This window comes from Oncorhynchus keta, chromosome 12, assembly GCF_023373465.1.
Source record: "Oncorhynchus keta strain PuntledgeMale-10-30-2019 chromosome 12, Oket_V2, whole genome shotgun sequence".
In the NCBI taxonomy this organism is placed as follows: Eukaryota; Metazoa; Chordata; class Actinopteri; order Salmoniformes; family Salmonidae; genus Oncorhynchus; species Oncorhynchus keta.
Genome location: NC_068432.1, coordinates 10,594,400 through 10,607,480, shown reverse-complemented (window position 1 = coordinate 10,607,480; position 13,081 = coordinate 10,594,400). Strand labels below are relative to the sequence as shown.

At 41.2% G+C, this 13,081-nt stretch overlaps 1 protein-coding gene across 2 annotated transcripts in view; it reads left to right on the top strand.

The window, feature by feature from the left end:
• LOC118390956 (remodeling and spacing factor 1-like) overlaps positions 1 to 12,860 on the top strand; it is a 49,799-nt gene extending 36,939 nt beyond the window's left edge. For both annotated transcript variants that reach the window (XM_035781830.2, XM_052457717.1), the window contains 10 exons: positions 25 to 297; positions 579 to 683; positions 3,023 to 3,102; positions 3,426 to 3,480; positions 3,657 to 3,784; positions 3,909 to 3,976; positions 4,972 to 5,197; positions 5,471 to 5,697; positions 6,114 to 6,299; positions 6,490 to 12,860. In XM_035781830.2, coding sequence (XP_035637723.2) covers positions 25 to 297; positions 579 to 683; positions 3,023 to 3,102; positions 3,426 to 3,480; positions 3,657 to 3,784; positions 3,909 to 3,976; positions 4,972 to 5,197; positions 5,471 to 5,697; positions 6,114 to 6,299; positions 6,490 to 6,995 — 1,854 coding nt within the window. In that variant the 3' untranslated portion in view covers positions 6,996 to 12,860. The remainder of the gene's footprint in view (positions 1 to 24; positions 298 to 578; positions 684 to 3,022; positions 3,103 to 3,425; positions 3,481 to 3,656; positions 3,785 to 3,908; positions 3,977 to 4,971; positions 5,198 to 5,470; positions 5,698 to 6,113; positions 6,300 to 6,489) is intronic.
• Positions 12,861 to 13,081: the final 221 nt, after the last annotated feature.

Below are 13,081 nucleotides of genomic sequence, written 5' to 3'. Positions count from 1 at the left end.
GGTGAGGTCTTCTTTTGTTTTCAGGGGCGACGGAGGAGAAAGACCCGGTGGTCCAACACTCGAACACGACGGCGCAAAAAGAATGGTTCTGGTGATGACAATGAAAGCGAATCAAGCGAAGAGGAGAGTGAGGAGGATGACAGTGATGAGAGCTTTAAGGTGGAGAAGGGCAAGAGGAAGTGGAGGAACCGGAACAGAGAAAGGCACAGCGACGACTCTGACACCTCCTCGGATGATGACCTCCCTCCTAACGAAGACCCCTGCAAACACTGCGGCCTCCCCAACCATCCCGAGCTGGTGGGTCCTCATTGAAAAGCATTTAATTGAAATGGAATTGACCCCAACCCTGGTGGGCTGTAATCATGGTTATACTAGGCTGTATCACGGTCTCATAGGGCGGCGCACAATTGGCCCAAGCGCCGCCCGAGTTTGGCCGGTGTAGGCCATCATTGTAAATAAGAATTTGTTCTGAACTGATTTGCCTAGTTAAATAAAGGTTCATCATATTTATCTCCACTGACAGATAAGACTACCATATAATGTGTTCCAGCTAATCCCCCTCCGTGTTTCCCCCACAGATCTTGCTATGTGACTCGTGTGACAGTGGCTACCACACGGCCTGCCTTAGACCCCCTCTCATGATCATCCCAGATGGGGAGTGGTTCTGTCCACCCTGCCAACATGTAAGTAACATACAGATGCTAAACAATCGGTACTCACACTACAGTTTGGATGCTAGCCACATCACTATGATTTGAACTAATGGCTTGATTATGCACTCCCCTACATATTTATTTGGACAGTGAAGCTAATACTTTTAATTTGACTCTACTCCAGCCTTTTGGATTTGAGATCAAATGTTTTATGAGGCGACAGTACAGAATGTCACCTTTTATTTGAGGGTATTTTCATACATGCAGTCAGGTCCATAATTACTGGCACCCTTGACAAATATGAGCAAGAAAATACTGTATAAAATAAATAATACAAATACTGCGCTACAGTATATTGTATGCTCCCAAAAATTGGGAGAGATTATGAGTTTATTTTTTACCAAGTAAGAAATACAAAAAATCTCAAAGATGGCACCCCTGTTTTCAATACTCTAGCACTCCCCGTGCGAAGATAACGACACAGCCTTTTTCTGAGATTGTCATGTCACTTTTATTGTAAATAAGAATAAAATATATTTCTGAACATTTCTACATTAATGTGGATGCTACCATGATTACGGATAATCATGAATGAATCGTGAATAATGATGAATGAGAACGTTACAGATGCACAAAGATCATGGCCCCAAAACATGCTAATCCAACAAGTATGTAGAGTCACTTGATGTCAACATTGCGTGTTAGGAATATGGGACCAAATACTCAACTTTTGAATAAATGTAATACACTATCAGTGAATTTCTCCAAATACGTAGGACGTCTTCAAATTGGGGGATTAGATAAATATAGTGCTTTAATTTCTAAATGGTAAAACAGATAGTGCCTAAAGAAAGTATTCACACCCCTTGACTTTTTCAAAATGTTCTTCTGTTATGCTTTAGTCACATAATAAGTTACATGGACTCACTCTGTGTGCAATAATAGTCTTTAAAATTATTTGTTTATGACTAGCTCATCTCTGTACCCCACACATACAATTATCTGTAAGGTACCTCAGTTAAGCATTGACTTTCAAACAGATTCAGCAACAAACACCAGGGACGGTTTACAATGCCTTGCAAAGAAGGGCACCTATTGGTAATGGTCAAAATAAAATAGAAAGCACACATTGAATATCCCTTTGAGCATGGTGAAGTTATGAATTACACTTTGGATGGCGTAACAATATACCAGGTCACTACAAAGATACAGGTGTCCTTCCTAACTCAGTTGCCGGAGAGGAAGGAAACCACTCAGGGATTACTCCACAATTTTATCATGAGGCCAGTGGTGACTTTTTAAAACAGTTGCAGAGTTCAATGGCTGTGATAGGATAACTGAGGATGGATCAACAATATTGCAGTTACTCTACAGTACTTACATAATTGAGAGTGAATAAGAGGATGCCTGAACAGAATAAAAAAATATTCCAAAGAACGTGTCCTGTTTGCAACAAGACACTAAAGTGCTAAAAATGTGACCAAGCAATTAACTTTTTGTCCTGGATACAAAGTGTTATGTTTGGGGCAAATCTAATACAACACACTGCCGAGTACCATATTTTCAAGCATAGTGGTGGCTGCATCATGGGTATGGGAGGACTGGGGACTTTTTCAGGATAAAAATGAAATGGAGATAAGCACAGGCAAAATCCTAGGGGAAACCCTGGTTCAGTCTGCTTTCCACCAGACACTGGAAGACAAATTCACCTTTCAGCAGAACAATAATCTAAAACACAAGGCCAAATCTACACTAGAGTTCTTTACCAAGAAGAATATTTAGGTTCTGGACTGGCTGAGTTACAGTTTTGACTTAAATCTACTTGAAAATATATACCAGACCTGAAAATGGTTGTCTAGCAATGATCAACAACCTTGAAGAATTTTGAAAAGAATTATGGGCAAAATGTCTTTGACTTAACCAGAAAGACTCACTGCTGTAATCGCTGTCAAAAGGTGCTTCTACAAACCGTTGACTCAGGGATGTGAATACTTATGTAAAATAGATTTCTGTATTTGATTTTCAATAAATGTGCAAAAAAAAATCTCAACATGTTTTCGCTCTGTCATTATTGGGGTATTGTGTGTGTAGATGGGTGAGGGGAAAAATAATAATTGAATCCCTTTTGAATTCAGGCTACAACACAACAAAATGTGGAATAAGTCGAGGGGTATGAATACTTTCTGAAGGCACTGTATGTATGAAAATAAACTCAAATTAAAGGTGGCATTCTGTACTGTCACTTCTAAAACCCAAAATGCTGGAGTATAGAGCCAAATGAAAAGGTTTAGATTCACTGTCCAAATAAATATGTAGGGGAGTGTGTGGTGTTCTGTCAATCTTACCCATCTCCTGGTGATCCCCTGCAGAAGCTACTCTGTGACAAGCTTGAGGAGCAGCTTGCTAATCTCGATGCTGCCCTGAAAAAGAGGGATCGCGCTGAGCGAAGGTGAGAACCTCTGAACCATGACCCTTGGTGTAAAACAGCAAATGACAACCGGAAGATAAATACATTTAGTTGGGTGGTTCTTATTAAAGAATATGAGGCTCAGTCCACAACGCATGCAATTCTACACTGAATTGCATTGGTTCGACAATAGGTATAATCACCCCGATCTGTGTATCGATCTCAAACATTTAATGGAGCTTGCATTGCTTGACATTTCTTGTTGTACAATGGCAGTGGGCCTCTGATAATGGGAAAACTGTTTTTTATTTGTTTATTCTATCATAAGTTGTTTTAAATCAAATTATTGTGTTTTTTCCCTCCAGAAAAGAACGTTTGGTCTATGTTGGAATAAGTGTCGAAAACATCATCACTCCCTCTGTAAGTAGCATTTGGTTGTTATGGTTATATACCATCATGAAAGTCCATTGCAAAACATCCAGAATTCAGTGTGTGTGTTGGACGTCCTTGTAAAATGGTCTGTCACACTGTTCACTGCCCAGCCTAGACTGATTGCTTCCTATAGTGTACTGACACGTTGCCTACTCTCATTTCAGTTGGAGGTAGAGGAAGAAAGGGAGGAAGAAAAAGAGGAAGAAGTGAAGAAGGAGAAGAAGGAGAAGAAAGAGAAAAGCAAGAGCTGGGGTCGAAGGTCGACAAGGGCAAAGAAAAGCATAAGTTACAGGTATGAATTCTGTACTAAACTCAGGGTTATTAGAAAAGTCTGGTGTGTGTGTGTATGGTTGGTCTTTATTGTTTCAGTATGGTAGCTGTTAAATCCCTGAATAATTTCAACATCTTGTTTGCAGGTTTGATGAATTTGATGAGGCTATCGAGGAGGCAATTGAAGAAGACATCAGAGAGGCTGATGGTGGAGGTACAGTTGAACATTATGGAATCTGGCAACAGTCACAGAATTATGAATTTAATTCAGTGTCTCTTAGTTTTGTTCTGAAATTACTTCTGGCTGCAGCATTTCACCTGTGCGCCCCCTGGTAATTGTCCATTGTTCATGCTTTAAGAAGGGTTATGAAGAGTCAAGTCTGAGGCTGCGTTGCATTTTAGATCTGTCAAGGAGTGTGAACGAGGGCAAAGGAGGGAACATCTACCCTGAATGAAACACAGCCTGAGAGCCTTTTTAACTCATGTCTCCTGCAAACAATCTTTCATTCTTTAGTCTAAGACATTGGGGGGGGGTGCTAAGCTGACATTTGGAATTGTTTTAAGATTGTCATACTATGTATAATTTAGCTATTTTGAATATTAGGACCCCTTTAGGTATAGAAAAATACACTACTGTTCAAAAGTGTGGGGTCATTTGTTTTTGAAAGAAAAGCATTTTTTTTGTCATTTAAAATAACAAAATTGTTCCGAGATACAGTGTAGACATTGTTGATGTTGTAAATAACTATTGTAGCTGGAAACGGCTGATGTGTAATGGAATATTTAAATAGGCGTACAGAGGCCCATTATCAGCAACCATTACTCTGGAAGGAATAGCTTTTTATTATAACACTTTAGGCACAAAACTACCTTCACACTTCCATTCTTTTAAAAAACTGTACCGGATACGTCGACGTGCCGCGTGACACGTGTGGGAGTCATAGAGCAAAACAAAGAACACCATCGTGTTCATGAGTCTCTCCTTTCCATAGAATAGTTTTGGGATGTCTCATGGTCTGACAAACACCTCTCAAGCTCTGCTACCTTTCACCCAGATGAGGAAAGTACGATCTCTAGCTTAAACTGACAGATTTTGATGGGAATTATTTTATGTAACTTTGATTGATGCACCGGTTTGTCAATTGACTCTAGGAGGTTAATGTGTGCCTGTTGGATTGTCTAAATGTTGACGTATGCTGCCCTCTACAGGAGCTGGTCGGGGCAAGGACATGGCCAACATTACAGGCCATAGCAGAGGGAAGGACATGTCCACCATCCTGGCAGCAGGCGAGGTTGGTGAGGGCAAGGAGAATGGACGACCGCCACGGCCCAACGCCGGCCAGCGCAAGAAGAAGCGCCGGCGTCTCAACGACCTGGACAGCGACAGCACTGTGGAGGAGGAGGAGAGCGAGGACGAGTTCCGTCTCAGTGACAGGTAGGGTCATCAGGTGGGTGGGAGGTAGGGGTGCATAGGTCAGGACAAGGACGACAGGGTTGTGTTCATAAGGCACCAAATGGAAGACGACAGACTGAAACACGGAGTGACTACGTTGACTTTTTAAAAATGTTTTCTGTTGGGTGCCATAATGAACACAACCCAAGGTACCACTTTATTGACAGCTATTACAGCCAGAAAGGTGTGACACAAAGGGGTGTTGAAATAATAATAATCATTTTCTTCTCTCCCCATGCACACTTTTATGCGTAGTACGGAGGAAGAGGAGTTTGTGGCGTCAGACAAGAGCGACGCAGAGAGCGAAGCGGCAGTCGACTCTAACGACGACAGTGACTTCGGCAGCACGCGACGCAGAACTGCCAGGACAAGGAGGCCGGCCAAATGTCAAAGGAGCACTCGGCCACGAAGGCGCCGCAGAGCGAGAGGGTACTCAGACGATGAAGAGGAGGAGACGAGTGATGAAGATGAGGACGAAATTAGTACGTTGGTGTCGTCAATTCTTCTTTGTTGTTTGAAGGGACATCACTCTCCAGAATTACACTTTGTTAGATGTTTTCAGATCTCAAAGGTGGTCTTTTCCTGAGACAAGTTCCAGGCCATCTGTTTTATGCCACAACCCAAAATCATTTGAAAAGGTCCTTTGAAAAGGTCCTTTGTGGCGATTATGTTTTACACTAATTTGTGGTTTAGGCCTTCGTTACAGTGGTTAGACAGCTGCTTGGGTGGGACATGGATCCGTCTTGATATTATAAAAATCTTATAGTCTGAAAACATATGACATTAAGTATTGATTTTGTAATTGTCCTTTTAAAGACCAATAGGTATGTGTTGGCGGCCCTGTGACGTGGCTCTCTGTGTTGACTGGCTCTCTCTCTTTGCTGACCTTTTTAACTAGTGTCAGAGGGTTCCAGCGAGTTCAGCGACAGCGACCTGGACTGTAGCCAACGCCGATCCCGCCGTAGTCATACAAAGAGGCAGGTCAACTACTGCGAGTCGTCCGGCGACTCCGATGGCTCAAAGGCCGGCACCAACCGGGACAAAGTCAAATCGCGGAGGCGCCTCGCCAGCTCCGACAGCGAAGGTCAGCCGGACTTTTTTTTCTCGACACGCACTCTTTGCCTTACTGCCACTGCTATTAGCGTATGTTTTCTGTAGTGTGTCTAAGTCATATGAATTAGATTCTTAAGCAAGTCCTCACTGGCCATTACTTTAACTGATATTAACAATATGGTTTTACCTAACGTCCACCGTTTCATGCCTTGCTCTTTCAGCAAGCTCCTCCAGAGGCTCGGACGACGGCAAGAGGGAGAGGACTAGGTTGAAGAGGAGGGCTGACTCGTCTGAGGAAGAGTCCCAGCAGCGCCGCAGACGCCTCTCGCTGAAACGGAGGCGAGCCTCCGAGGAGGACGATGACGATTCCGATGAATCATCGGAGGGAGAGCGTCCGGTCCGCAAGCGTGTGAACCGCATCGACTCGGACGACTCTGACAAGGAGGAGGAGAAGGAAGAAACAAAGGAAGAGGAGGAAGGGGGGGTGCTGGGGAAGGGAGCCAGCCCATTGGACTACAACCTGGTGGAACTGCACCCCCCTACCAACGGACAGAGTCCCATCAAGGCCCTGGAGGGCCTGGCTCACATTGGGCCCCAAAAACCTGGAGCCACAGCCGTCACCATAGCGCCCAACGGACTGGAGTTGGCGCCACAGGACGATGATGAAGATGACCTGCTGGGGGTCACAGACCTAGTGGACTTTGTCTGCAATAGTGATGTGTTGTAAAACAGTTGTACGTTTGTTCATTTCTGTAGTATTGTATTTTTTTTTATATTATGACTTTTTCTCCACTGAAGTCGTCCACCGTTTATTCCTGTCCTCTCCTCTTGTGTTTTTTTTTTTTTTTTTTTTTTTTTTTCAATTCATCCTCCTTGTCCCCTCCTCAGTGTGGCCCCATCCATCCATATGAACTGGATGCCTTACGGGGAGAAGTTAATTCTCTTCACTCTTCGCACCTCTCGCAGTTGGATTGTACAGTCATTGAGAGCACTAACTCTAAAGGTTGTTTTGTGGTACGTGAATTAGCTTTGTCTTATTCTCTGTACTCCGTCACCGATGGACATGCGGGTCAGATACTTGACTACAAATGAACCTACCTGTTTCTCCAGCCAACTTCCAGGGTTCTCTACTCAGGGGTATGTCCACTACCCCACATGACCCCACCATACAAAGAATCCATCTCTCAACTTCATGGTTTTGTTCATTAGGCCCCAAATGGAAGAAAGCAGACAGAAACTGGGAAGGACTAACTAGACTTGTCCAATAAACACTCATTTTTGTTTTCTGTTGTGTGACTTAATGAACACGACCCATGAAAACGTGTTCTCTTGAGAAGCTCCTCAGTGTTCCTGCCTGGGCAAGAGGATGTCTTATTGTAGGATATAATTAATTGTTTGTAGGAAGTAGATGTGTTTTAGCTCAGGTGGGGCTGAGCTTCAGCAAACAAAGGAATGGAGGGGTGCTCAACAGCGACAAAAGTCACGAGAATGGCTGACCGAATTATTTTTTTTTATTGGTAAGCCATTCTCGTATATTTGTATTGTTTAGTCTGTATACCTCTTGTAAGATTTCTAAATTTGTATATGAGAATAGAAGATGGCAGAGGTAAGGGGTCAAACTGCTTCCATTTACAACTTAAATTTACATTAGTTTTGTGGATCAGCTGCTGGAAACCAATCATTATTTTTATCCCCCACTCTTTTCCCCAAATATTTAATATCAATGTCTTTCACTTTTTTTGATATTTGAATTCTAGATTTTAATCCTCAAACAATTTATTTGTTTTGGTGTGTTAAATTATATTGGTCAGTTGTTTGACTAAAACCTTAAACAGGTTTCCCACCCACCTTAAGACCATATACAACACGCATTGGATGAAAAGCATGAGCGCAAAAGAGTTTCCCTTGAGAAAACTGGACACAGAACCATCATGCTAGAAACAGCTTTTTTTAATAGACAGATTGGGTGACCAGAACCCACAACCATTCCCATACTTTCTTGTAATTACAATCTCCAAAAGAGTATTTGTCACAGATTTGTTCAATTGTTTTTACCCAAAGTATTGTAACGTTCTACTGTCACATAGAGTTGAATTTGGAAGTTTACATACACTAACAGGCTGATTACACCGCTCGTGTCGCGTGCGCTGCAAAATATAGTTAGAAATCTGTTTTTCAATTATCGCACTGCAAGTCCTGCCTCTCCCATCTCATTGGTTTATATAAGCAGGTACCCACGTGGGATCTCCTAATTGGTTATACCCACGTAGGTAACTGACTGACAAACGAGGTCAGTGTCGTTAATGCATCTGATTTATGAAAGTTGCCAATCGCAATATAACATCAAGAGAAGGAAAGGCCTGGAAGGAGGAGAGATGACTGTTTTACGTGTGGATTAATTGGAGGAGTAGAGGACCTTGTGCATTTCAGGTAAAATAACTATGTTTATATCCCAGGACAAATTAGCTAGCAACAGCAAGCTAGCTAAATAGGACAAATTAGCTAGCAAATGCAAGCTAGCTAGCTAAATTGACATAAATGTTTCATGCTTTTCGACCTGTCTCCAAATTAATATAATTGGTTCAGAGTTTGTTTTGATATTTTAACCTGCGTGTCGTGATGGCATTTGGTGTGGGTGTACAAAATACATTTACGCACGATGGCGCACAGCCGGTTTGGGTTCCGTGAGTCATTAAAACTACATTTTCAACCACTCCACACGTTTTTTGTTAAACTATAGTTTTGGCAAGTCGGTTAGGACATCAACTTTGTGCATGACGCAAGTCATTTTTCCCACAATTGTTTAGACAGATTATTTCACTTATAATTCACTGTATCACAATTTCAGTGGGTCAGAAGTTTACATACACTAAGTTGACTGTGCCTTTTAAACAGCTTGGGAAATTCCAGAAAACGATGACATGGCTTTAGAAGCTTCTGATAGACTAATTGACGACATTTGACTCAATTGGAGACGTACCTGTGGATGTATTTGAAGGCCTACCTTCAAACTCAGTGCCTCTTTGCTTGATATCATGGGAAAATCAAAAGAAATCAGCCAAGAAAATGTGTAGACCTCCACATGTCTGGTTCATCCTTGAGAGCAATTTCCAAACGCCTGAAGGTACCACATTCAACTATACAAACAATAGTACACAAGTATGAACACCATGGGACCGCGCAGCCGTCATACAGCTCAGAAAGGGGACGCGTTCTGTCTCCTTGAGATGAACGTACTTTGGTGCGAAAAGTGCAAATCAATCCCAGAACAACAGCAAAGGACCCTGTGAAGATGCTGGAGGAAACCGGTACAAAAGTATCTATATCCACAGTAGAACGAGTCCTATATCGACATAACCTGAAATGCCGCTCAGCAAGGAAGAAGCCACAGGTCCTAAACCGCCATAAAGACAGACTACGGTTTGCTACTGCACATGGGGACAAATATACTTTTTGGAGAAATGTCCTCTGGTCTGATGAAACAAAAATAGAACTGTTTGGCCATAATGACCATCGTTATGTTTGGAGTAAAAACGGGGATGCTTGTAAGCCGAAGAACACCATCCCAACCTTGAAGCACAGGGGTGGCAGCATCATGTTGTGGGTGTTCTTTGCTGCAGGAGGGACTGGTGAACTTCAAAAAAATAGATGGCATCATGAGGGACGAAATTTATGGGGATATATTGAAGCAACATCTCAAGACTTCAATCAGAAAGTTAAAGCTTGGTTGCAAATGGGTCTTCCAAATGGACAGTGACCCCAAGCATACTTCCAAAGTTGAGGCAAAATGGCTTAAGGACAACAATGTCAAGGTATTGGAGTGGCCATCACAAAGCCCTGACATCAAGTCTATAAAAAAAATTGTGGGCAGAACTGAAAATGTGTGTGTGTGAGCAAGGAGGCCTACCAACCTGACTCAGTTACACCAGCTCCGTCAGGAGGAGTGGGCCAACATTCACCTGACTTATTGTGGGAAGCTTGTGGAAGTCTACCTGAAACGTTTGACCCAAGTTAAACCATTTAAAGGCAATGCTACCAAATACTAATTGAGTGTATGTAAACTTCTGACCCACTGGGAATGTGATGAAAGAAATAAAAGCTGAAACAAATCTTTCTCTACTATTATTCTGACATTTCACATTCTTAAAATAAAGTGGTGATTCTAATTGACCTAAGACAAGGAATTTTTACTAGGATTAAATGTCAGGAATTGTGAAACTGAGTTTAAATGTATTTGGCAAAGGGTATGTAAAACTTCCAACTTCAACTGTATATCCTGTTTGTTTGTTTTTAATCAAATGTTTTCATGAAGTGGTATTGACTGTTTAATTCATTCATTATTGATACGAAACAATATCAAGGCAGCTCCTCAGTGCATCATGCCAAATTACAGGTGTCATTTAGTCAACATTCAAATCTGTTCACCACCACATTTACAAGACTTTCCTTTTTAAATAAAAGTTTGATTGTATATAATGTGACCAACTAGAGTAGACCAATCCTGGTCTTCTCACATCTAATGTGTGCGCATGCACCTGTTTCTAAAAACCCTAGTTTAGTTTTTGTATACTGTATACATATATAAATATTATTTTAAAGTGTGTGCTGCCAACACTATAAATGGATTAAATGCCCATGTTTTAGACAAATGTTTTAATATGCTAATATTTAAAGGGATTTGTTATGTGTGAAATCACGTGAGTATTTACAGAACTCTGCCTATTTTCTTTGTCCATCAAATCATGAGACTTTAGTATAACCATGTCAGCATTTTAACCATTATCTTGCGTTGCATTTTTATAATGTTTTTCTTTCTATATCAAACCCTCCTTCACGTGTATTGTTTTCCTCCCTAGCGAACCATCAAGTGGCATAATGTTTCCTATGTACCTTCTAGTCAATACTGTGTGTAGGTTCAAAACCTGGAAACTAGATGTACTTACTGATTACTACCTGTCGTTGTTCATCAGACTATTTTGAAGTAATTATTTTTGTCTTTCTTCCCTGGTCTTTTCGTAACCCTATGCCACCACCAGTGTGCAGTGTTGATTGTAGAGAACACTACACTTGCTCTAGTCTCCCCTCTACATCTTACTGAATCAACTAAATAAACCTCTCTCTGATCTCAGAATGCCTACCCTTTTGTCTGTTCTGAAATATGAGCTCATTTTGGTTTTACGGTTACATTTTGAGGTCAGTTTTTAAATCACTGACTTTCTGGGCCCGTATAGGAGTGCTGTCCATATCTTATTCATTATTATCTACAAGGTAAAACTGATCCTATATTAGCACTACTATTCTGAGACTGAATACAGGCCCTCGCCTCAAATCAAGAGGATTATGAATTAAAGGCATGCTGGATTGATCTTTGTTTGGAAAATGGTCTAGAAAAACCTCAGTAGGAATTAAATTGACGTGTCTGTGTGTGTAGTTTTTACTGTAATAGGCCTAGATATTTAGAGGCATTTTGTTTTAATCATTGAAGTAACAATTTGGCAATTTTTTACAATTCTGTCTCTTTATAATTGTTTTCCTTGTAGAGGAGTTGTGATATTGGCACAACTGTTTCGTAATGAATTAATCGGAGACCTGGCATGTTTTGTTGGATATAATTTTGTTATGTGCAGACCTATGCGCCGACCGCCCTACGGATTTGCGAGGTTCAATAACCACAGACCTCTAAATTCCTTTGCTCAGCAGTGTTCATTGAGTCCTGCTACTGGACAGGAGAGCATAAACCAACCATTGGAGGCATGGACAATACCTGGGAGGACTGCTGGGTTGTGTTCAGTAGGCACAAAATGGAAGAAAATGTGGTGAAATGGGGAGATACGAACTGAACTTGTCCAATAAGAAACGTTTGTTTTCCGTTGTACCCCAATAAAGAAGACCCTCGTCAGAATCCTAGGAACAGTTCAAGATAAATGCGCTCCAATTAAGAAATTAGGCCTGTTTTGTAAAATAGTTTTGGCATGTGTTCTTCACTGATGGTAAACTCATCTTATTATTTTTGGTTGATCACAATGTTTGAAGTAAAGGGTGATTTCTAAGACAAAATGCTATTTCTGTGCTGCCTGCAATGCACTCAACTAACATGGTAATATTGACTACAATTACCACAAGATTAGTTGGACTGCTTCTACTGGCAGTTAAATTGTGGGAATTTGACAAAAAATTACTAGGGTTGGTTTACCATTGTTTTGCGATGAAGAAGTGTACGATTTCTGATATGATGTTCCCAAGATATGAAGTTTCTTAGCTGTATGCATGAGTTTGACATAGTTAGTGGGCATTTTTTAAATCAATGGTAGAAAGACAGTAGTTGGGAGGGGCAGTGTCAGTCAGCCACTACAGGCTGTCCTCTGCCTGGAGGTTGGTGCCAATGATTCAAAAGTGTTTGTTCATTATTGTCTATTACGGGTAGATATGGAGGACTGAGGATGCCACTACAGGTCCGGTGTATGAATATAAGCCCCTCCAGTGGTTGCCTATGTTTTCTGTTCCTCTTCAAGACCTTTTTGTTAACTGTCCTGTATTTTCTTTCATGAATAAGATCTTGTACATTTGTCATAATAAAAAGGTTTTTACCTGGTATGGTAGGCGTACTTGTTTTCTGTCGGCGAAAGGGAGAGGACATCATTGTGGTGTGAAATATTGTTCAAATAAATGTGAAATTATTAGCTTTATGACTAATGCAGGCGTATCCACATAAACCTCTGGAAAAAGTGGTGAGTCATGTCCTTAAAGATGCATTCATGGAAGTTTAATTGCTTTTTTTTTTTTTTTCAGAAATGTTGACTCGTGTTGGCTGTA